Source organism: Quercus suber, unplaced genomic scaffold, assembly GCF_002906115.3.
Source record: "Quercus suber isolate HL8 unplaced genomic scaffold, Cork oak 2.0 scaffold_248, whole genome shotgun sequence".
In the NCBI taxonomy this organism is placed as follows: Eukaryota; Viridiplantae; Streptophyta; class Magnoliopsida; order Fagales; family Fagaceae; genus Quercus; species Quercus suber.
In genome coordinates, this window is record NW_027069704.1 from 31,953 (window position 1) to 57,656 (window position 25,704).

Sequence of the window (25,704 nt, forward strand, 5' to 3'; positions counted from 1 at the left end):
CTTAATGATCTTGTGTATGTTCATTACAATTCAAAGATTGCAACAAAGGTATGATAATTTCATTTCTCATGAACTTATTATTTATTGCTTAAAATTTTTTAAAGATAAATGTAAATTGTATTTTTCTTATAGGAATTATTGGATGGGTCGAAATTATGATCCTATTGATTCTGAAGATTCCAGCTTCAATGTTGCATGGATGTTAAGAGGAGGAATCTCCATTTTTAACCATTGATGAGGTTGAACATTTGAAGCATTTCCTACAAGAACTAATAGCTTGTACTATTGAAGATTACCAAAAGCATTCCGATCCTTTTGTTGTTTTATATTTATGTTACTAATTTAAAAATAAAGGTAGTGTAACTTATAAATTTATAATCATGTGCGTAATTATAATATCTTGTAGTTGTAAATTTGGATTTGGAAAACTTGGACTTGAAGGATGATGATGTTGCGGATAATGAAGATGAAGCAAGAATAGGACCTGAGGAGGCTAATTGGGATGGGGCATTTGAACAAGAAATTATTGCAAGTTTAGTTACACCAGATGACATAGAAATTGATAGAGATTGGTCAACATGGATTAGAGCTTGCCCGTAAAAAATTGGTTGAGCAAGACATTGATGAATCTTTAAGACTTTGTATACTGTTATAATTTGACTTTCTTACTTTTGTTATGGATATAAGTTTATTGAAGGCTTTGAGCAATAAAAAAAAATTGTGTGCCAAGTATAACACATTGGTGCTAAGGGTGATGATATTTTTCTCAACAAAATTTAAGTCGCAAGTTGTTATTTGTATCCATTACTTACATAATTTTTTGACCTATCATTAATAACTTCCTACTTAAATTTTGTTGTATATTTATTGTGAAAATATTATACCCGTAACTTTATTCTTGTTGGTACTTGAGTAGTTGATAAGTTTGTTGACTTTGAATAAGATAGTTAAGGTTTAATTCACACTTACACTAAAAATTAATTGATGTTTTAACCTAATAATTTTAAAAATTAATTAATATTTTAGTTTGATAATAAAGAAATTACAGATAGAATGAATTTGAAATAGTAGGGAAAAATGGGCATTTGCCCACAATTTACAAACTATGCAACAAAATGCCTCTTTTTAAAACTATTTAACAAAATGCCTCTATTTTTTTAATTCGATTTTAACAAAATCAAGTTACAAGTAAGACTCAACATTAGTAATGTCGATTTTTATACATACAGGTAGAACTCAACATTAGCAATATTGAACTCTATGCATATTTTGTAATTTAATTTTTTTTTTTGAAAATTTAAGTAAAACTCAACATTACTAATATCAAATTTCCCTTAAAAATATGTATAGAACTCGATTTTGATTTTTTTTTTTTTTTTGCTAAACTTCAATGACATTGCACTAAAAAAGGAAAGAACAGGGGGGGAAGTCTGCCTTACAAACGGTGGCTAGGACCAATGGCAGACTTTCCAAAGAAAAACAACAAGACTCAGAGGTTTGAGGAGCAAACTTGGCAGTTTCATGGGCTGCCATGTTGCAATCTCTTCTAACCCAAACAAAAGAAACAGAAATGAACGACTTACAAATAGAAAAAACATCACTAACAATATTACTTATATTCCAAGGAGGCAGGGAGTCTTTGGCAGAAAGTGCGTCGAGACAAATCTTAGAATCTCCTTCTATAATAATTTTCGTCCGACCCTCAGCAGTGGCAAGGTTGATGGCCCAAAGCACCGAGGCGGCTTCAGCTTGAACAGGGAGACAGCTGATATATTTTTTAGCCCAAAGCTTAATAGGAACCCCAGTGTGATCTCTAGCAATAACTGCCAGTGCTGTGGATGTGGGTCCAACCGCTGCATCTACATTAAGCTTGATGATACCCTCTGGAGGAGGTGACCAAGAAGTTGGTGAGAGAGGAGGGGGAGCATGTACTTCTAGGTTGTGCAAATTGGAAATTTCTGCTGCTCTGCTTGAGATACGGCTGCTGGAAGAAAGAATGTCAATCTTGGTATCTTCGAAAATGAGTTGATTCCTCAAGAGCCATATTTCATCCAGAGTGAATGCCAACGTTGTGGTGATGTGCTCTCTGTCTACTTCTAAATCCGAGGGAATAGGTGGCTCAAGAACCAACTTTACAATATCAGCACTGTTGGTTATGTTTTGGTTATGAACTCTCATTCCCCAGCAAGAAGAAAACCAGATTGCTCTGGCTACAGGACAGAGGCAGAATAGATGGCAAGAAGATTCAGGGGCTTCATGGCAAAGTTCACACACCTGATTGTCCAATCCCATTCTCTGAGCTAGGATTTCCTTAACCGGGATGGTGTTTGATGCGATTCTCCACAACAACATCTTGATCCTTTCAGGCACTTTGATTTTCCATAGCCTTCTCCATAGCTAGTCAAATAGAGAACTTTGTGAAGACTGTGGGTTGGCGACTTTGTATGCTGATTTGACTGTAAATTCTCCTCTTAAGCAAGGCACCCAAATGAGTTTGTCGTTGCCTTGGTGCACAGCAAGTGGAATGGATAGGATTGCCTTTGCAGATGATGGTTCAAAGAGTTGGCGAATAAGACTCTCTTTCCAATGTTGGGATGGTCCATTGATGAGCATGGAAACCATAAGGGGTGTCTCAGCAAATGCAGGTTGTGCTGGCTTTGGTATGAAATTTTGAATCCAAGGGACCCACGGGTCTAACCAGACATTAATGGAGGCTCCATCTCCTATTAGGTAGCACGCACCTTTGACAATGGTTTCCTTGACACCTTCAATGGCTTTCCAAACTGGAGAAGCAGTTCTTGGGGGTTCTCTTCTCAACCAGTCATTTCTAACTTTGTATTTAGCTCTCAAAATAGACATGCAGAGACTGTCTCTTTTGGATGCGACCATCCAAGCGAGTTTAGTTAGCAAAGCATTGTTCATCTGTTTTGCTTTTTTAAACCCCAAACCTCCTTTGGTTTTTGGCTTACATAGATTGTCCCAGGCTGTGAGTGCTAGGAACCTCCCATCTGAATTCTTCAGCTTCCACCAAAACCTTCTAGAAAGAGAGTCTAACTTGTTGCAGACGCTATTGGGGATGCTGAATGAAGACATGGCATAGGTAGGGATGGATTGAACCACTGAGTTTAAGAGGGTTGATCTTCCTGCCCAAGAGAGGCATTTGCTTCTCCAACCCGTGAGCCTCGTTTCAACCTTATCAATGATATGTCTGNCAAATCTTAGAATCTCCTCTAATAATTTCGTCCGACCCTCAGCAGTGGCAAGGTTGATGGCCAAAGCACCGAGGCGGCTTCAGCTTGAACAGGGAGACAGCTGATATATTTTTTAGCCCAAAGCTTAATAGGAACCCCAGTGTGATCTCTAGCAATAACTGCCAGTGCTGTGGATGTGGGTCCAACCGCTGCATTCTACATTAAGCTTGATGATACCCTCTAGGAGGAGGTGACCAGAAGTTGGTGAGAGAGGAGGGGAGCATGTACTTCTAGTTGTGCAAATTGGAAATTTCTGCTGCTCTGCTTGAGATATCGGCTGCTGGAAGAAAGAATGTCAATCTTGGTATCTTTCGAAAATGAGTTGATTCCTCAAGAGCCATATTTCATCCAGAGTGAATGCAACGTTGTGGTGATGTGCTCTCTGTCTACTTCTAAATCCGAGGAATAGGTGGCTCAAGAACCAACTTTACAATATCAGCACTTGGTTATGTTTTGGTTATGAACTCTCATTCCCCAGCAAGAAGAAACCGATTGCTCTGGCTACAGGACAGAGGCAGAATAGATGGCAAGAAGATTCAGGGCTTCATGGCAAAGTTCACACACCTGATTGTCCAATCCCATTCTCTGAGCTAGGATTTCCTTAACCGGGATGGTGTTTGATGCGATTCTCCACAACAACATCTTGATCCTTTCAGGCACTTTGATTTTCCATAGCCTTCTCCATAGCTGGTCAGATAAGAACTTTGTGAAGACTGTGGGTTGGCGACTTTGTATGCTGATTTGACTGTAAATTCTCCTCTTAAGCAAGGCACCCAATGAGTTTGTCGTTGCCTTGGTGCACAGCAAGTGGAATGGATAGGTATTGCCTTTGCAGATGATGGTTCAAGAGTTGGCGAATAAGACTCTCTTTCCAATGTTGGATGGTCCATTGATTGAGCATGGAAACCATAAGGGGTGTCTCAGCAAATGCAGTTTGCTGCTTTGGTATGAAATTTGAATCCAAGGACCAACGGTTCTAACCAGACATTAATGGAGGCTCCATCTCTATTAGGTAGCACGCACCTTTGACAATGGTTTCCTTGACACCTTCAATGGCTTTCCAAACTGGAGAAGCAGTTTCTTGGGGGTTCTCTTCTCAACCAGTCATTTTCTAACTTGTATTTAGCTCTCAAAATAGACATGCAGAGACTGTCTCTTTGGATGCGACCATCCAAGCGAGTTTAGTTAGCCAAAGCATGTGTTCATCTGTTTTGGGCATTTTGAACATTGGAGATCCTTTGGATGAGGGTATTGATTCTTACCTGACAAAGACCAAACACCTCTTTATTCCATTTACGGAGGGCTTGGCGGGTTGCCTCTTGTTTTTTGCACAACCTGGTGAAATTAGACCCATTGACATCCTCATTCCAAGCATTTTCTATGACAGCAGAGCATCGAGGATCCCGAATCCAGGCCGCTTCAAAACGGAAAGGCCTGTGGGCAAAGGCATCCTTGGGACAAGTATCTAAAAGGAGTGGTGTGTGATCGGAACAAATGGCTCCAAGGTGGGATATGCAGGCCTTAGGAAAGGCTAAACGCCAGGCAATGCTGGCGATACCTCTGTCCAACCTTCTCTTAACTGCGGCACTGCCCCACTTACCTCTAGCCCAGGTAAATTTGTTTCCAGAGAACCCCAAATCAACAGCGCTGAACTCAAACATAAGATCTCTAAGGTGGTTGGTGACTGATTGGGAACTTGTGCTTCCTCCGCTGATGTCTTCCTGGCTTAAAGTGTAGTTAAAGTCGCCAAAGCAGACCCAAGGACATTGAACGGACTCAAGGAATGCCGTTAGGTTTATCCATGCTTTGGCCTTTTTGGAGGAGTAAGGTGGACCATAAAAGCCCACTAAGACCCAATCACTCACCGGGTCAGAGATTTTGATGGCTATGAGGTTTTTGTTGTACTCCAAGACACTTACAATGCTATCTGACTTCCACATCATAGCTAGACCGCCAGCTCTTCCTTTGGCATCAAACACAATTCTATTCTGAAATCCTAACTTTTCCATAACAACCTTCATTCTCTTATCAGTTGCCTTAGTTTCGCAAAGAAAAATAAAATTGGGCGAAGCGCTGCTTATTTGAGCCTTTAAGGCTTGGACTGTCGAGGCGCCGCAAATGCCTCGGCAGTTCCAGCAAAGGGCCCTCATGGTGAGGGTAGGGGCATGGTAAGGCCCGCCTCCTCGGCCGTATGAACAGAAAGAGTGTGTGCAACTTCCACAGAAGTAAGGGGAACAACAGATTTAGAAAGGTTAGGGGTTCGAGCTTTACCTTTGAGTGGCTCTCCATGGACCTTGGGAATGAAGGGGGAGTGGGATTTATGCTCTTCTTCCAGGATGAAGGATTCAATCTTTGATTTAGGAATGAGGGTTGTGGTAACGGGGTCAAAGAAGACTGGTTCAGATGCATTTGAAGCTATTTTGAGTCTTTTGGTAAAGGTTGATAGCTCTTCCTTTGAGATTTTTCTTTTAGAGACAGGGGTGGACGTGTGTGGGGTATCAGAGGGTATAGATTGAGTGTTTACCATGTGAAAAGTTGAAGGGGGAGAGAGGGTAAAAGTTTGGGTTTGATTGTTTGTTTTTGTTGGGCTGGAAGAGTGTGGGCTGGGTCGCGAAGATGGTGATGAATGGGATGTGTGGTTTGGTTGAGGTGGGTTGTGGGCTTGAGGGAGGATAGGGCCCAACTCAGAAACGGGGGTGGGTGCGTGAATATCCGGAGAAAGATTTAAAGTTTGATGTTGAGGTGGGCTGTGTGCTTGAGGGAGGACAGGGCCCACATGAGTATCGGGTGTGGGTTGGATATTAGATAAGCAGGGGTTAGGGGATAGAGGATGAGACAAACCTTGTGTGGCAACGATCGTCACGCCTAGTTCAGCCGGTATCTGTGAGGAGCTGCTGGTGCAATTGGCGTGGGAGCACAATCCCACTACCATCTGTCCTTGGAGTGGGTATACTTGGGGCAGATCTTGGCTGCATTCGACCGAGGGCTGGACAGCTGTGTCAGGTACCAGAGGCTCTTCTTCAATCTCAGTCCAGGTGGCATGAACTTTCTGCAGATCTGGTTTGTCGTATACTCGCATCGGAATGTGGTCGTTTTCCAGCCTGAGCCAAGGACCGGCAGCCTTAAACCGGGCACCAAATGGGTTTTGCAGTTTGTAGATTTCTCTGTTGCAATCTTTTTCATCGTGCCCAATGAGCCCGCAAATATAGCAAATAATGGAAAGCTTCTCATATTTGAGGCTTACCCAGAGATCGTCAAGATTAGGCCGAGGGAGGAAAACTCCGGGGAGCAAAGGCTGTTCAACGTCAATGTTAACTTTGATTCTAGTAAATCTTCTCCATTCTGAGCCTTCTTCTCCAGATAAGTCTAACTCAATGACATCTCTAGCTAAAGTGCCAATGATTTTAAGGTTGGCTTCTGAGAGCCAGAGTGTGGGTAGCCCATGAACCTGAATCCAAAGGGTGGATTTGGAGAAATCCACTTCTTTCCAGGTAAGGCAAGGGTTCCACTTCTTTAGAATAAGATGCCCTCCACGGATGGACCAAGGTCTTTTGAGGAAGGTTTTTTGGGCGTCGGTTTCGTGTTGAAATTTGAACAGGAAGATGTTGCTGTCTAGCTTGATAACTTCAAGAGGATAGAGGGGGCGCCAGGCTTTGGACACTACCTCTTTAATGATTGGTAGACTGAGAGTTTTTGGGGATAAGAGTTTACCGATAATGGTGTTTGCAGTGGGGTTCTGAGATTGTTGGTTTGGAGGGAGCTCTAGCCGAATATCTTGAAAGGAGCATCTCTTTGTGCGGTTTACCAGATCCGAGACCTCCATCAGGGAGTGTGGGATTAGTGGGGTAAGTTGAAAAAGATATTTAGATGAGGAAATGGATGGCTAAGGCATTGATTAAGTAGGAGAGGAGTTATGGAGGGTTGGGATGTGTAGAGACAAGCTCTCAGGAATGGGTGCTACAGGAGCACGGTTTTTTTGTCTTTTCTCAACGTCTAGTAGAACTCGATTTTGATAATATCAAGTTTTACACAAAATTTGATTCAGTTAAAAACAAGTTTAAAAAACGGAAACATTTTACCGCATTTTTACTTGGAATACTATCCATTCTTTAAATAATAATAATAATAATTTGATAAGTCACATCGACAAAAAATAAAACGATAAGAAGGTCCCACACCATCCTAGAGTCTTACAAGTGTAAGGCATAAGGCTTCTCCAAGGGCCAAGATTTTTCCAGACCATTCGGTTGTCCCTCTCGAACTTTCCTCCGCTTTTGTCTCTCTGTTTTCTATATAAACATTTCCCACATTTTCTCGGCAAACAATCAGTCACAGCTTTATCAGTGTGTTTTCCCGCGCAGATCCGAAAGACCCATTTGGCATTTATCAGGTAAAGCATACGGTTTTCATTTTCTCTTCTCTTCTCTTCTTTTCCTTTCTTCTAGGTGGGCCAGTTCATTTTATTTGTGAACAGTTTTTTCTTCACTTTCTTTTACTGTTTTCTCGAGAAACAAACAGAGTACTACCTTCTTGTTCTTGAACACTTTAATGCTTAATCAATCGCTAAACTTTTGTGGGTCATCATAAATGAAACGAAATGAAATGCTAACACCCTTTACTAGCTAGCATTTTGCTACTCTCTCTCTCTCTCTCTCTCTCTGCATTTTTTTCCCGAGAAACAAGCAGGAGCATCAGCTTGTAAATCTTAGAAAAATTTATACTTTCCTTACTGGGTCAGTGGGATTTCACTACGCCATCGCTGTTTTTCGAAGTTTTGCGCAAGTGGGTTAGTTGTAGTTTCTGGGGTTAAGGCTATCGATTAATGTTTAGTTGCTATTATATTTACTTGTAACCATTTTCCTTCACTTTATTTTGCCAATTTCTCGTGAAACAAACAGAGTTCTTAATCCGGAAGACGTACTGTTTAAGCTATCCCTAGGCTTGTTTGATTTATGCACGAATGAAATGAAACACTTGCGCCCTTCGCTTTCATTTTGCTTTACTCTCCTTTTCTCTCTCAACGTGATTATTTTTGCTGTTGCATTTTTCTGACGGTCAAGGCTTTTGAATATTGTGTAGTTGATGGATAATGCTAAGCTATGTCAATTTTACTATAAATAGTTTCCAAATTAATGTGTAAATGAACGTAACTAGTGTCACATCAACAATAATTTGACACATCAATTTATGTAGAAAAATTTGTAGTATCACTCTTGTTGCTGTTAGTTGCTAATGCTTGTTGCTGTGTTTGTTGAAATTCACAGAGCATTCACGTGTGTTGCTAAGAATTGGAAAAAATGAGCCGTGTTGGGATCAGTGGGGACTTGGTGAACCACCTGTTCAATATCCCGGAGAGCTTTGAGAAATTGATGTTTCCTTCGCAGGAACACGAGTCCAATGAGAGCAAGGGTGTGTTGAGCATTCCAGTGGACATTTTGGACACTCCCAAGGAGTACATTTTCTACATGGACGTGCCTGGTCTGTCCAAGTCTGATATTCAGGTGTGTCTATCTTTCCCACCTTCCTACATTGCTAATGTTTTATTTTACAACATTGTGTGCTTGAATGGTGTGGTTGGATTTAGAAGTTTGTGGAATTTGATGAAGAGGAGGTACAAGGTTGAGAGAGCTTGTACTGATAATTGCACTTCCATTTTGATATGATGAAGAAGAGAATGGTTTGTTTCTAGTTAGGGGCAAAAATTTGATACAGCATCTACTGATAATGCACATCCAATTTGTTTTGATATGGATATGGTCCATTTCATGCAGAAGATTTGATTTTTCATGAATCTATAGGTGTACTTGATGTGATGTGATTTTTTCATGAATCTATAGGTGTACTTACTTTTATGTAATTTAACTACTCATTCTGTGCAATTAGGAATGCTCTCTGATTTTCAATAACTTAGGATCATGTATATCTATATATTCATAAAAAGCTAAATCTTTGATGTGAAATGGCGCTTTTCTCTTTCAAAAATTTGAGGGAGAGGATCCCTTGTATCCCTTGTACTATCCTTTATGATATAAGAGAACTTCATATGTATATTGAGCGAGGCTGTAGGTCATGAAACTTGTCTAGGAATTTTCTGTTTGATGGATTTAATGAATTTTTGGTATTTGTAGATGATTAAGATTTAGCTAGAAATGACACATATTTTGGAAACGGCTATGGGAGACTTATAATATTTATCATTTCTCTCCCAAGCCTTTTGGTCTTTATGAAGCCTGAATGCGTATGTCATACTGAAGACTTTAATAGCAAACTAAACTGTCTAAATGTTGTGCAAATGATAATATTTGGGAAGCTCTGCCTAAGGTCTTCTTTCTACTTTGTTGCAGGTAATGGTTGAAGATGAGAACACTCTCGTGATCAGGAGTGGTGGAAAGCGAAAACGTGAAGAGGGAGAAGAAGAAGGTTGCAAGTACCTCAGGCTTGAGAGAAGGGCACCAAAAAAGCTTCTGAGAAAGTTCAGATTGCCCGAAAATGCTAATGTGTCAGCCATTACAGCCAAATGCGAAAATGGGGTTTTGACTGTGGTTGTTGAGAAGCTTCCTCCACCACCCAAGTCCAAAACTGTTGAAGTTACCATTTCCTAAAATAGATTTGGGGAGGATGGGAAAGACAAAGTGGGAGTGATAAGTTTCTAGGCTTCTAATTTGTGTCACCACGATGTTGTAGATAGGTTTTAGTTTAGGCATCAAGTTGGTTGTTATTTGAATGCTTCGAGGAAGCAATCTAGCATGTCAAAAAATTCCTGTGTATCTTCCTACTACTTTGTGTGGTAAATGGTGTAGTGTTTTGATTCATGTAATGTTATTTTTATGTCTTCGATGATCACTGTTTGAGACCGCCTTGGATATTGTAAATTGAAGTTGACACTGGGACAGACAATGTCTGTAAGGCACTGAGGATGTAGAAATTATTTAGAAGCCTCTGTTGGAGTTCAGTATAACTTGTAATCACTAGTTGACCAAAACATAGGGGCTGACATAGCCTAATCAACTAGAATATCTCATCCATTTTGAATGTGTGGATCCTTAGTGAACTTGTGAGAGGATCTGGAGCATACACACTGAGATAATGAGAGGATGATATGATACATGAATAATTATCTAGCTGACCAAACCAAAAGAGCTTATATAGCCACAAATCAACTAATCTCATAGATTATTTGATATATGGATTGTTCCCTGTATATTCCTCTTACAATGTATGGGCACATCACGAGAGGATGTATTGTAGAGCAAATATACCAGGTATCTGATACATGAATAATAATTGTAAATCAAAATCTTCATACAAGACAATCAACGCAAAGGTATTAATAAGTACCATTCAATGTAATCCACACGAAGGTTAGAGGTTAACCATTATGTTGGGTTTGGAACTTTCAAAGTAAAATTGCTAGCCTGAGTCTGAAAATATAGTTTTTATCGAGTTTACACTAGTACATAGCTGATCTTTATGGTTAAATTACGCATATCATTTTGGTTCTTTCCTCAAGTTGATGTTTATCCTCTTTTCATCGGAGGGGCAAAACCCTGTGCAGTCCTTTTTGCCCTGGTAAACTACATGTCGTTTTCCTTTCCATCCAAACTATACTTGATTTGTTGTTCCATGCATACAAACTATACTTGATTTTTTGTTCCATGCATACGGAATACTACCCTACAGCATAAGTAAAGTATAGCTTGAGTTGATAAACTGGAATATAGAGAAGATGAACCAGAGGTCATGGTCTCCCATTTCATGCAAGTGCAATGAATTGAATCTCATGACTATGATGTTGGGACTTTGCAATCCAATCTCATTCAAAGAAGGGGATAAATATCCAATACCAAAAAAAAAAAAAAAAAAAAACTTTTGGCCAAAGGTGATCTGGGAAGGGATTATATTAAGGTGTGTAGCAAAACAGCAAGTTTGCCACACTTGAGCCTTGAGGTCTGTTTCTAGATTAAACAAAGCATATTTCCTCTTTAACAAAAATGCTATGGAATAGTTGGGTGCCATTCGTACCAGTAATTGATGCACTAGGCTGAATAATCTCTTTCCAGCTACTGCAAGATATGAATAAATTGAGTATTACATTGTGTTTCCTAGATCAGACAGTATAGTGAATGAGTTGTTAAGATTCATTTTTGGCGACTCTTCTTTTCTTTCGTGACTTGAGCTTCTTTTTTGTGGAACCCTCTTTAGCAGGACTATCCTCATTCAACAAATGCTCATAGTATTCAATACTTGCAAATGGGGACGCTGCAGCCTTGCCACCAGCCTTTTGTTTTCTTTTTCTTTGGTCAAATATCTCATCCTCATCCTCATTATCAACATCATCATCTGCATCCCCTATATCAACATCATCGCTATTGTCACTGTGATCATCATCTGCAATGGCATCAAAATCTTCTCCCTCAGCAATATCTGAGGGGACATCTGTTTCTGCATCGCTGACATTACCAACCAAGTCTTCATCATCTTCATTAGCAACTTGGTCCAAATCATCATAATCGTAGTCACCATCTGCTTCCATGGAAACATTAGCCGAATCCAACATATTTTCAATTTCTTCGTTATCACTCTCATCACCGCCATCCACTTCACCGTCATCCACTTCACCACCATCCACTTCAAACAAATCTTCAGCAGCCTCTTCCTCTGCTCCTTTCTTCTTTTTCTTTTTTGGTTTCTTGGAGGAAGTCATTTTATTCACATAAAACTTGTGAAAGACAAGATCCTCTGGGGTACATCAACTTCAGCCAAAGAGAGTATCTCTGGCCCAATTAAGTTATTGTTCATGTCAAGCTGGAGACAAAAATGAAGTCAGCAACACAATAAAAGGTCCATGATTTCATCACTCAAGAACGCTAGACAAGAATTTCACATTAGGATTTTTTTTTGGGTTGGGGGGGGTGTTTACTTAAGGAAAAATATTTACAGGTCTAGAAAGTTCAGTATAGAAACTGACCTTCCTAGAAGGTTCGATTTGGGAACCACCATGCCATGTGCTTGGCTTTGGTTTCTTCTCCATGAATTTGTCTAGAAAAGCAGTCAGTGATAGGTCATGCAGTGGGTTTCCATTGTAGACAATATTGGCCCCTGAAAGAAGGGTCTTAGCCATGGTAGCAACTGAAGGGTGCGAATGAGAAGCAAGTACCACCAGCTCCCACCAGCTTACATGATTTGCATTGCTGAAAGTGCATTCGAAAATTAGAAAGAGAGAAAAGAATGAATATGCTATTAGATAAAGAGTAAGGCAATGTGCTAGAAAATTTGCAACATAACCCAAAAGAAAAACCCTGCACTAGGTTGTTCCTAGAGCAAAGATGTTCAATGTTGCTTAACTATTACACAATGACTAGATTAAATTTTTATAATTTGCATGATTTTGTGGTTTTTTGTCCAAAGTTTTTTTTTTTGAATGTAGGAGAACTTCACTCAGATTAGTTGTACGTTAATCAAACCCCTACGGGCAACTGGACCCCATCCGCTAGAACCAGTTACCAAGATCCAGGGGCTTTTCACCCCTGACGAGCTAAGTGGTTTATCCTCATGCCCAAAAGGCTTCTGTCCAAAGTATTGAATTATAGTCTTTATTGCCCATATATATATGTTGCATGCTGTGGAAGTTAGAACTAGTTAAAATAAGCTTAGGATAGACAACTGACCAGTAAGAGGGTTCTCTATGCCGCAGATTGTACCCTCCAGGCAACAAAGATGACTTAGAGGATACTTGATGTTGCTGCCCATTATGTTCAGATAAGGTTTTGGATTCCTCAAGATCTTTTGAGTCATTTCTCACAAGCAATTCCTCTCCATCCGAAACATCTTCAGAATCAGAAGCAGGAGTGTCATCTTCATCTTCTGAAGATGCACTGTCAGACTTAGCAGCATCACTACCATGAACAAGCCCAACAACATGTTCTTCTTTCTTTGATGTAGTGTTTGGTTCATCATCAGTTTCTTCAACAACATCTTCAAAATGTTCAAGCTCTTCATCAATTGATTCATTCTGAAGCACCATGTTCCTGAATGGTGATAGAATTCTTATTTCAAACGTAAAAACATTTACAATGGGATACAATGCAGCTCAGAGAATCCTAAAATGAAACCCATCTTACCACAAGGGTGCCTAGCTTTAAGAACTTCAGAGAGGAGAAAAATGCATCCACAGGCAAATTGAGGAGGCTGCTGAAGCGCAACCTGTAGGTGTGTTTGCATATGTAATTTTTGTCAAAGTACAGGACAAGAAAAGCCATAAATCCTTAATTGACAGACCCAACTCCGACTACCCTATGGATCTTCACTTCATAATTCACGAGTTACAAAATGCTCAAACATATGTACAAACAAAGACCAGGGCCCTCATTTGTGACAAAAAAAATGTCTTGCTCTTTCTTCATGGCATCAAAAGAGCATAAATGAATGCAATACAGAAGGTAAATTCTGGGTTTATATTGATAAGGTACTTTACAACAGGAAGTACATGTAGAACTATCCAAATGGATTGCTTTTGTTCAACATCTGCTTGAAAAAGGACAAGCTGAGAATACTAACCTGCAAAACACGCTTTGCAAAAGCTGCAACACGCTTTAAATTCACATCACTTTTCATTGCTCTAAGAAGAAGTCCAATAAACATTTCAGCCTGAAAGACAAGCCATGTAAAGATCAATCACAAAATGAAACCAAGAGAGAATGCAAGAAAAGCTGCACGCCAAACGCTAGATGGGAAAGGTCTGCCCCTTCTCCACTGGAAGAAAGTTAATGATCATGTAGGGCGAATGAATCAAAGAAATGCCACTCTGCTCTGGCTAAACCCAATTCTATGGTACAAGTCAATTGGGGAAGAATGATAATGAAAATTGAAGAACAAGCTAGTAATGTTAACACTATCATTAAATCACAAATGAAAATTTGTCATCTAACTAAATAAGAGATTGCCACATTCTCAAAGGATAACTCATGTCCTGCAAACTACCTTGAAATTCATATTTTTAGGATGGATATATTATTATTATTATTATTATTTTGGGAAACAATTCCTTAGAGAGATCTTAAGTTTGTTACATACTATCTCAATAACTGAAGAAACAATTTCCACAGCAAGCCCACACGGGTCAGGAAGATAGTCTTCACTTTTAGGGCTGTATATGATAAAGGAGAACCTAAAATATCAACAAGGTCATCCTAATCTCCATTTGTTTTGATGGAAAACCTTTATGTGAAGATAGTTTTTTTTTTTTTTTTTTTTTTTTGTGTTTGGTAGTATCATAATAATAATAATAATAATAATAATAATAATAATAAAATTAAAAAAAAAAGTCAAAGGAAAACTATCTCTTGACTTCCCTTATTTAGCTTAGCATGAGATAGGGTTGTTTTCCAAAAAAAAATTATGCACTTTCATGTGTTTGGTAGTATCAGAAAAACAGGGCATTAGGCAGAACTATTAATTTGGGGGTTCTCTCTCTCTAAAAATATCTAAATCCACGTAGAGATGAACTTGAATTAAAACATCCTCACCCTACTTCAATACCATAAGCTAGTTTAAATATTCAAATGCCATCATATGACAATGGAACGCCAAGAATTGTGATAACAAAACCCCAAAAAAGTTGAAAGATAATAATAATAAGAAATGGAATTTGCAAGTTCTTATGAACTATTAGAAATGGAATTCACATAGTATGTATCTGCAATCAAACAAAACTAAACCACATTAAATATAATTGATTATTGAGCTAAGCATTTCAAATATATCATTATCCAGAAAAAGGAAGCACATATTAAATAAGCCCAAATTTACTTACCTTTGAAGAATTCAGGACAGCTGGAAGTAGGAGTTTTGCATACAAGGCACGGTAAAACCGGTCACTAACAATTTGATTCTTAGATGAGATCTTATCAAGAAGCATTAATGCTTGAACTCCTACATTGAAATTCTTTGAATGAACCTGAAGGTAAAAGGTTCATATTAACATCTAGCATATTATAAAGGCAATCATGAGATATGAACATCCATATGACAATACAAAAACAAAGTTTTCTTCTCACCCAGTTCTCACTATTAATTGATATCAACCATTACACTTACCAATTTAAAAAGCGTTGGTGTTTGGACCTCAATAATGTCATCAGCCTCATTGCTTGAGACAAACGGAAATGCTCTATTAACTCCCTATGAGGATGAAGTGAAAGCACAGGTAATTAGTAAAAATATTCAGAAAAAAAAGCCTTTCAGAAAGCATGGCTATCTCAATTGGGAAGCTGACAAAAAATCCTATCAGAGTAACTCTTGACTTAGATATAATGAACTTTTGTACTGACTGTTAGAAGAGCCGATAAAAGCCGCGAATCCAATTCAACGTGAGTTTCTGATGAACTTTTCACTTCGCTATCCTTCTTAGAACCATGAGCTTTTCTATCCACTGCTTTGCCACTTTCATCTATCTTTTTATCAGCTTCAGCCTCGGTAATCAGAACCTGAAATGGTGAATCATAATCAATGGACTTTCTAACATTCTTAGTAATTCAAAAGGACTACTCAATATTGTAGCAATTGAACTACACATCTGACAAAAGATTTTTTTTTTTTTTTTTTTTTTTTTGAGAATACTAAGTATTTTAACACAAACACACAAGGGGAGAAGGTTTTAAAGAAACTATCTGACAAAAGAACTTGAGTTGGTAAGGTAGAGGATTTGTAAAATTAATTTAAATGTGAAAGAAAAAATGTCATTAGAAATGATAAAAAGTAAAAACAGAAGTGTACTCATACCTTGAAAAGTGCAAAATATACATCTATTAAACGTTTTGCCACCTTTGGTCCATCTCCCCTATGATTGAGACGAATTTGACTCAAAAAGTTAACCTGCAAATGTACACAACAGATTTAATATGTTTGTGGGTTAAACAAATGAAAATGAATTGTTTGTGTGTGTGTGTGTAAAGAATTGGAGTAATTTATGGAAGTTGAAGTACATAGTTTAATGGAATACTTAAAATCTAGGTGATCAGAATCAGTTCACTATACCTACCAATGTAGTTTCAGTACATTATAACAAGTGGCACAAAACAAGAAATAACATGCCGTCTGCTCATATGATTTCAAATACGAAATAGAGTCATACTATATGCGTTTGCTCAGGAATATATAATTCAGAAAGAATCGGGATAATACATTGAATCAAGCTCAAAACTATCTAAGTGACTGGAATCAGTTGAACTAACGTACAGAGGCAACTTATTTACAGAAAGACAAATGGCATTAGGGTAGAAAGGTAGAAATATCCTAAGTATGATAAGATTACAGATTATACATACATTCTTATATATGTTCCTCGGGAACCTATGAATGCGTACACAAGAATAGAAAAATGCACCAGACTTAACAAGCATGCATGATCAAATGAGTTTTATCAGTTAAATGTTAATCCTAGTAAACATGATTATGGTGCAAAAAAATGCTAAACACTCCAAATATCTCACCACTGTGCTGGGACAGTGGTGACCATTAGATTGTCAAGTTTAAAAACTCCATCATAAGATGCTATACATAAGACTGCAGCCAATCTTTTTCCAAGTACAAGATTGAAATAAATATGGAGAGTACTAGAAAAACATATGGGAAAATTCATTTTCTATAAATGCAGTTTCCTCCTAATTACATGGCAGTGATTCAAATAATCAGCAGTTTATATAAAGGGACTTACAGAATGGTACTTTGCTCGAAATCCTAGATGCGGCCGAAAAAGTAAAGAATCCACCTCGTCAATCACCACAGCCTGTAAAGAGGACCTCACAAAGTAGATAACATCAGCATCCAGAATAGCTCCTCTGAATGTTACTATGTTCACCCAAAAAACCAGAAAACAGCAGTTTTCTATTCCTTTTTTTGTTTTGTTTTGTTGTGTGTGTGTGTGTGTGTGGGGGGGGGGGGGGGGGGAGGGGGGCGCGTGTGGGGGTTTTGTGGTTTGTTAATTCTGCTTGTGTTTGTGCTTAGTGTCATATGTTTAGTTCACAGCTGGTCCCAAGCCCGGGTAAAGGAGGAGGGTTGAGAGGTTGACAACTAGCATATAATTTAGTCACTATTATGAATGGTCCAATACAGATATTCATTGGAGTGTCCTAGTGACATGCTGCATCAGACCTCAAATGCAATGAAAAGTGGGTAAGCCAACCCTAACTAATGCGTTGAGGATTCTAGCTGCTCTGCGCTTTTTTTTTTTTTTGGGGGGGGGGGTGGGGGGTGGGGGGTGGGGTGGGGGTCCTAATTAAAAACTGTCCATCTATAAAATGGCATATCTTGCTAGATTTGACTTATAACCTAGGTACAGCCTTTCCCTACAGAATAGAATGCAATGTCCTATACTCTAACCCTTGAAGTTTCAGTTTGTATGGGTCATTGGTTAAAACAAGCCAGTGTAACAAGCACATAAGCTCCCATGTCATATATAAGGCAAAGAATTAGAAGCAGCAACACAAGACACTGTCTTACCTTCATATTTGGATGGTCAGATAAAAGGTTTGCTAAGTGAAAGTCAGCATTGGATGCGGCCTTGTTTTCAGGATCTCCCAGCTGTATGTAACCAAAAATTTGAAGCAGACAATAAACCAGGGTCAAAAGTGGGAGTAACTTCAATTAGACAATATAATTCAATAAGACGAGGCCAAAATTCAATGTGAACGGTGAACTTACTTTGTTAACTAATGCAGAGAGCAACCTCCGTTCTTGTTCTGATTTACTCTTCAGCAGCACATAAATTGTCTGCAAAATATGAAATTGATGTCACAAAAGCTTTGGCCAACATCAAATTTATATTATTTATGTTCTAATCCGCTATATATTTGATTTTATCATTCACATTTATATGCAACATCTGATTAAGAGCTAAACCTCACTGCAACATACAGTGTATAAAAAAATTAAAAAAAATTAAAAAAGAAGCTTATTCAAGAACTTAAATAGCTGCAAGATACTTAGATCATACTTCCAAGTTACAAATAATCATTACAAGTGCTCTAAAGAGGAATCAAGATCTATAATTAGGAAAACATTTCAGAAAGTGATCTATAAAAGTGAATTATAAATGCTCATGAGTAAGCTCAATGGATAGTCAGAGAGAGAGAAAAAATAAAGAATCAACTAACCTTCAAAGCCTTATTTTTTAGTGCAGGTAACATATCTCTTGATGCTTCCTCAAGTCCAACAACAAAGCGTTCATACCTGAAAAAGAAATGTTTATAATTGTAGAACCAGCAGTGTTCATTTAATGATACAGATATAACACATACCTCTGCTTTAAGCAGTCCTCCCAATACCAGAAAAGTAGAAGGGAATAACCATCCTTTGTCTCTGGAAGAGTATCTACTGGTCTCTGCAAGAGGCTCTTCAGCTTACGATCAGGTAGTAAACTGATAAAAGGAAAATATGGGGCAGTCAGTGCAGCAATTAAGCATGTAATCTACATACATGCAAAGTAGAGAATTGTTGAATGAGAGTCATAATATAAACAGAAATGTTGAAGCCAATGAAATTCTATACTAACAGTGGAACTGCTTCTAATTTCCTGACTCATGTACAATAACACATGACAAACTAGGAACCAGGAGGTTCTCATACATTAATTGAAAATTAAAAAGAAGAAACTCTAAAGTAATAGAATACAACCAGAAACTATAAAAACAGTGATTAAAGTGGCTATGACAGGCAGAGGCCACATACCTAGGGCACACCTCAACCAAGTACTCATGCTCCGAGAGGGCATTAAGCAACTAACACAGATTAGTCATTTCTTAGGTTATAAGATTTCATGAAATTAGAGAGAGAGAGCAAGAGAGAGAACCTTGAAATAAACAGTTCTTTCAGAGTATCAAAACCAGTAAGTGCATGACGCTTCCCAACTTTTGATGTTACCATTCCTGCAACAAATGATCCGTTCATTTAAAGCAACTCAATCACTCAATAGATTACTCATCAAACCCCATTGAGCAAAAAGAAGCACTCAAGTGCATAGAATTTGACACAAATAACTTTCATTTCTAGAATGGTCATCAGTTTTACACCACATTGAAATGCAATATATATACAACACCAGAAAAGTGTGGTTCTTATTGTAGTTTCCCTTTAGCACATAACAGTGAACAAGCCAAGAATCAGTATTGAAGTAGCATCTAGAGCAAAGCCATACAAAAACAGAGACCTAGCATTCATAGACAACACTTTCACTTATCAAAGAATTCATGGAATAAACGACACATGCTTTTCAAGTAGTGTTCTAGATGAAAGCTAATTATAATGGAAAACAATCCAAGAACAACATATCTGTACAAATACTGCTTGTACCAGTATTCACTATTGTGTATACCATCCCCAATACCAATATATCTAAAGGAGCATACAACATGCAGAAATTGCTCTCTTGACTTCCCCTAGTCCCATAAATATCAATAGAAGCATGATTAGAGTTCTACAAGGAGGAGCTCGTACATTTCATAAGTCATAACTTTATCATGGATTCATCAATAACTAGACAAAGTCATGTTCCAACTTCCACCCCCACGTCTATCTCATTCACACATTCTTTACAACTACACAATATTACTAAGTCACATAACTTTTACAAGCCTAGAAATCCTCTCAACAATATTCTTTTTCACAAACTTAACCAACCTTCTTTAACCATGACCGTAAACTTTGTATTCTCTATTTTCAGAAAATGAAAAATATATTTAGGAAGAAACAAAAATTAACTTTTATAGAATAACCAAACTAGACATCAAAACACCCTTTTGCTTCACCTTCTATAAAATCGCCCCATTTCAGCATCAGAAGTAAAGTTATTAACAAATCAATATCAACCTAAACTCTGCAAACTGCACATTCATAATTCAAATGTAGAAACTATTAATTCAAAATAGTCAAACCTTCAATTCCAAAGCAACCTTACCCAAAAGTGCATCGAGTGACCGCAAATTGGCAATTGGATTATCTCCCACCATAACTGCAAAGGCCGAGACCTTATCAGCTGCAGTACCAGACCTCTGTGTGGCCGCCAACATCTTAATATCCCCACTCTGTCCTCTTGAGGCCTCATAATCCTTTGCGTACTGTGCCATCAACCGCTCCCCAAGCTCCCTCTTCTTCTCCACCACACTCTTCCATTGCTGCACATTTCTTGCCTCCACTCTCCTCCCCTCTCCAACAACTCTTGCTTCCAATTCAGCAGCATCCACATACCACACTCCCAACCCACTAGCTTTCATCAATGGCAGCTTTGGTAAATTCTTGAACTTATCAAAGCCCCTTTGCTTATCACTGTCATCAACTGCCAGTACAGGCAGTTTAGGCTTGAATTTCTCATTTGTGTTCAAAGCTTGGTCTTTTGGCTTCTGGGTATTCTTGTTTCTCTCATTTGGATTGAAATTCTGAAACTTTGGCTTCTGGGTATACTTAGGATCTGGTTTTGGTTTATCAAACCCCTTATTAGGCTTGAATTTCTCATTGTTTTCATTGGTATTGTTGGTCTTCTGGTTGTTTTTCTTTTGAGCCTTGTTGGGTTTTGGTTTAAGAGGACCAGTTTTGAGAAAATCAGAATCGTTGAAGCCAGAAGAGGAGGATGGGAGAGAGGAAGAGAGGCCAAGAGAAGAAGCAAAAGAGGCCACGTCGGATCTGATAGCGTCTATGTCTTCTGGGATTTTTGAAGGTTTTTTGGACTTTGACGAACCAGCCATTACTGCATATGTGAAAGCTAACTGAGAGAGAGAGGGAAGGGAGACAGGGTTTAAGGTTTGTACTTTGTAGTTCAGTGAGGGTTTTGAAGCGGGATGGTGTGAGAAGTTGGAAGTTTTTGTGAACGATGCAAAGTCGTGTTTATGGACTGTTGGCCCTACTGGGTATTGGCCAACGCACAGTTATTATGGGCTCGGGTCTAAGGGTTTAGGGTTGGACTTTGGAGCTCAATGAATCATTTAGATAGACAATGGAAAATAGAAAAATAAATCAAATTTTAGTTATTTAGGGTTCGTTTGGGTTTCATTTACTTTGTTAAAATTAAAAATTTTTTACTGAAAATATTATAGATAAAAGTAAAAGTTATCTGAAATAGTATAGTGGAATTTATGAATAATATCAAAAAATACAGTAAAACTTATAAATAATAGCAAAAATAAGTTAAAAAGTAAAATAAGCTGGCATTTTAATTTTTGCCAAATGCACACTTAAGTCTCAACACCATTTGCATAAATGTGTAAATTTGTAAAGTTGTTATGCTAATTGCATAAATATGTATTGATATTATTCATTTTGCATTTAATTTTTTTATTTATTATTTACATATCTTGATAATGAAGAAAGAGGATGAATAGTGATTATAATATGCGAAGAAAAAAAAAATTAAAACAATCGATAAAAATTTCTATTTTAATATAATATAGTGTAAAATAGATAATTAAATATAAAGTGTTTTAAAAAGTGTGTAAAATAAAAATAAAAATTTATACTAAAATAGATAAAATTTTTTGCATAAAATAATATAAATGCTCGAGCCATAAAGAAGTGAATTTTATGACATTTCCCCCCCTAAATTAGGGTTTTATTTTATTTTAAAATAAAATATTATTTTCATCTCTAAAATTATTATCAATTTAATTTTTTGCTTTTAAACTTCAAAGTTCTATTGGGTTAAAAGTTTTATCTTTTATCTTTTTGTCTTCTTTTTATTTTTAAAAAATGGTAATAAAACTAGCTTTTTGTTTTTAAGTTAATTTTTTTGTCACATATTTAGTATACTATTAGAAACTATATATTTTTTTTTTATTACTCTATACAAATTAGGAAATTATAGGTACCTAGACACACAAAAAGATTTTTTTTTTCATCCTAATTTTTTTTAACAATTTTTATTATAATTAATTTAAGGATAAAAAAAGTACTATTTACAATAATTTTGGATTGGAGTATGAATTATTTTAATTGAAAATGGATAAAAATAAAATAAAATATTTATAAAAAGTGTAAATTATTGGTACTTAAACACACTTACAAATTTTTTCTTTCATCCCAAAATTTTTAAACAAATATTTTTATAAATAATTTAAGGATAAAAGAAATTCTTTTTACAATAATTTTGGATTGGAGTATGAATTATTTTAATTGAAAATGGATAAAAAAAAATATTTATAAAATGTGTAAAATGTAAATTGCATAGTAGGGAAGGGGGCATTTGAGTCATTAAGACGAAGCTAGGGTTTCAGTGTACCCCATTTATAAGCTACCAGTACAAAACCCTACCCGAATCCCTCTTTCATTTTCCTCTACCATTCGCAGAAAGCTCAGGCACGGCAGGCAAGCTTGCAAAGCTTAGAGCTTTTTCAAAGCAAAAATGGCAAACACCACAGCAGCACCACCACACCAGCTCTCCCAAAAGGAGTCTGATATTCAGATGATGTTGGCCTCCGATGTCCACTTGGGAACCAAGAACTGTGATTTCCAGATGGAGCGATACATCTTCAAGAGGAGAAACGATGGTATTTATTTATTTATTTTTCCTCTATATCACTTTCTTAGATCTTTCTCTGTTTTTGTTGGTGTGGTTTTTGGTTGTGTAGTGGTATGTTTGGAATGTGAGAAAGTGTGAGTTTGGGAGAGAGAAAGGAGGGATTTTGAGATCTGGGTTTTGGATTTTGTGTCCTTTGGAGAAATGGGTATAGCTTATTTGTTAGAGTTAGTGAGTTTTTGTTTCTGGGTTTTTGCTATTTTTTAGAGATCTTATGGTTATTTGTTGATGTGCGTATATTTGTTTGTATGTTTTGATGATTATTAAGATTAATGAACGTTATTGTCTTGATGTTTCACATTCTGCATCTTTGGATGCTGATGCAATAGGAAGGTTCTTATGCATTGTGGTCAGTTGGTGAAGACTTGTTTATACAATTGATTCCACATCTTGGCCAGTTTGTCTGTTGTGTCTTTGTATAATTGATCTTATTGGACTTGGACTTCGGAGACAGCATAATTTGCGTAATGATTTTGAGAATTATTTCTGCAAAAATGAAGATACCCTAGGATCGGCCTGGATGCTTGTCTCAATCTTTGGTGTAAAGTATCTGTTTCAATCAATCTCAGAATGAGAAGTGAAATTTTGCATTTTAGATTATATTGTTTTGCATTTCATCTGTAAATAGAATATTTAAGATTGAAGGTTTTAAGGCTAGTTTATACTTGTAGCCTCCGTATTTCTCTTTTTTTTTTTTCTAACTCCTAAAAGCAGATTGTGTTGATTCAATTTAAAATTTCTGAAATTTGGGCTTGAAAATGCAGTTCTTAATTGTGTGGTCTACTGGGAAAGTAAATTAAAAATACAAATGCTATAAAGAGCTTTATTTTCTTGTCTGTTTTTGTATATATACATACAAATTGGGGTTGTTTGATATTGCATGTGCAAATTGCTATTGCATGTGTATGTATTGATTACCAATATACATTTTCTAATACTTGATTACTTTTGTCTTGACTTTAGGCATTTACATTATCAACCTGGGAAAGACTTGGGAGAAGCTTCAGCTGGCAGCCCGGGTAATTGTTGCCATTGAGAATCCTCAGGACATCATTGTACAGTCTGCAAGGCCTTATGGTCAGAGAGCGGTTCTGAAGTTTGCTCAGTACACAGGTGCCCATGCTATTGCTGGAAGGCACACTCCTGGTACCTTCACCAATCAGCTACAAACATCATTCAGTGAGCCCCGTCTTCTCATCCTTACCGATCCAAGGACTGATCACCAGGTGATTACTGCTGTTCACAATTAACATGATGCCCATGCTATTGAGAACTATGAATGTTATTAAATTTTGAGGATTATATTTATATTGATGTTCTTGCATTATTTTTGCTGTTGCTGCTTCTTGTTTGTACCAATGTTTACTCACTACCAAAAGTTGACTGCAGCCCATTAAGGAAGCTGCTCTTGGAAATATCCCAACCATTGCTTTTTGTGATACTGATTCACCAATGCGGTATGTTGATATTGGGATCCCTGCTAACAACAAGGGGAAGCATAGCATAGGATGTCTCTTCTGGCTTTTGGCAAGGATGGTTCTGCAGATGCGTGGTACTATTCGTGTTGGTTCTAAATGGGAAGTGATGGTATGTGGAAACTAGAATGCTTTGTTTGGTGGCCTTTTGTTGGAAAGCTAAATTGCCAATTTAAAAATGGGACATTCTTTGTATGTTTAGGTGGATCTATTCTTCTATCGGGAGCCAGAGGAGGCTAAGCAACAAGAAGAAGAAGAACCAACTGCGATTACAGATTATGGAATTGAGTATTCTGCTGCTCCCCTTGCTGCTGACCAATGGCCTGTTCAAGGTGCCGATACCCAGTGGAGCACTGAAGTTCCACCACCAGTAGTTGCTGGTACCTGGGGCTCTGAAGCAGGTAGAACTAAATTACTTTCTTATACATTGGCTTGTTAAAATCGAAGATATTATCTTGTTGACGTTGTCCGTCTAATTTTATTTGCATGGACTTGAGCTATTATTCTTACGCATATATAATGTGATTGTTTATACATATTTTCCAAGAGCCTTGTGATTTATTGGCATTGTTTATACATATTCTCTCATGGACGATAACTTGGGTTTGGGCTTAAATTCCCCTCCCCCATTTTGTGTTAGTGTTTTGTTGCTTTTCTTACAAAGCTGATAGTTTGTGTTTTCTTCTAAAAATTATATGATGGATGTCATTCTGTCCTTCAGAGCTGCTGACATGTTTTTAAATATATTTCTAAACCCTTTTGTTGTTCTACTACAGCTCCTCCTCTAACAGCTGAATGGGATGTTGTTCCACCACCCCCAATGGCTTCTACTGTTACCGTTATTGAAGGTGCTCCTCCTGCTACTGGCTGGGATTAAAAGAAGTTTGCCAGCTCTTTTACTTAAATGCACTTTGCATTCAGGATTTTGAGTTAGATTTTTAAGTATTATCAATTTTCTGTTGGGAAATGAACAGCTTAGTTTTAGATTTGAGTTTCAGGGATTTTTGACTTTGTTGAGGATGCTTTATATTTTATGATTTAATATTTGTGTAACACATGTTTTATGAACTATCATAGAATTAAATTCTCTACAACCTGATTAAATCTTTTAAGAATTTTTAAAAAGAGGGGATATTAATGCATCGGCTTTTGAGAATGATTGCAAAAGTGTTTTTCTCAAAAGATATCAATTGATTTAGATATTATTTATAATGGATTTTATGCTCATGGCAGGGGAATTCATTTTGTTTTTGGTTTGATTTCTGGCTTCCTTTCAGTCCCCTTCAAGCCTTGTGTACTCATTCTCATAAGCCCATGCATTAGTATCTTTTGAGAAAAACTTGATTTTTTCTTCAGTTGAATGTCTTTTCCATTTGTAGTTTAAGATGTTACTATAAGTTTCAGATTTTTTTAATCATCA

The 25,704-nt window shown here is 37.4% G+C and overlaps 4 protein-coding genes across 4 annotated transcripts; 2 read left to right on the forward strand and 2 right to left on the reverse strand.

Annotated features, from left to right (window-relative positions):
• Window positions 1-1,401: 1,401 nt before the first annotated feature.
• Window positions 1,402-2,352, reverse strand: LOC136070634 (uncharacterized). The gene has a single exon (XM_065780822.1). The coding sequence runs from the start codon at window positions 2,350-2,352 to the stop codon at window positions 1,402-1,404; it is 951 nt and encodes a 316-aa protein (XP_065636894.1).
• Window positions 2,353-7,460: 5,108 nt separating this feature from the next.
• Window positions 7,461-10,094, forward strand: LOC112004839 (17.4 kDa class III heat shock protein). The gene is made up of 3 exons (XM_065780832.1): window positions 7,461-7,641; window positions 8,516-8,752; window positions 9,596-10,094. The coding sequence occupies exons 2-3, from the start codon at window positions 8,549-8,551 to the stop codon at window positions 9,851-9,853; spliced, it is 462 nt and encodes a 153-aa protein (XP_065636904.1). The 5' UTR covers window positions 7,461-7,641; window positions 8,516-8,548; the 3' UTR covers window positions 9,854-10,094.
• A 1,024-nt stretch (window positions 10,095-11,118) lies between these two features.
• On the reverse strand, window positions 11,119-21,171 carry LOC112004843 (protein SLOW WALKER 2). Its single transcript, XM_065780833.1, is given in 17 exon segments — window positions 11,119-11,996; window positions 11,999-12,056; window positions 12,220-12,442; window positions 12,920-13,289; window positions 13,382-13,454; window positions 13,809-13,898; window positions 15,064-15,207; window positions 15,348-15,431; window positions 15,581-15,736; window positions 16,032-16,124; window positions 16,966-17,037; window positions 17,751-17,831; window positions 17,952-18,020; window positions 18,404-18,479; window positions 18,548-18,667; window positions 19,099-19,174; window positions 20,203-21,171. Coding segments are annotated over 17 exon segments (3,183 nt in total). The 5' UTR covers window positions 20,987-21,171; the 3' UTR covers window positions 11,119-11,382.
• Window positions 21,172-22,531: 1,360 nt separating this feature from the next.
• LOC112004844 (small ribosomal subunit protein uS2) lies at window positions 22,532-25,337 on the forward strand. Its single transcript, XM_024037073.2, has 5 exons — window positions 22,532-22,780; window positions 23,773-24,035; window positions 24,199-24,396; window positions 24,487-24,685; window positions 25,061-25,337. Exons 1-5 carry the CDS (start codon window positions 22,636-22,638, stop codon window positions 25,159-25,161), a joined length of 906 nt encoding a protein of 301 aa, XP_023892841.1. The 5' UTR covers window positions 22,532-22,635; the 3' UTR covers window positions 25,162-25,337.
• The last annotated feature ends 367 nt before the right edge of the window (window positions 25,338-25,704 follow it).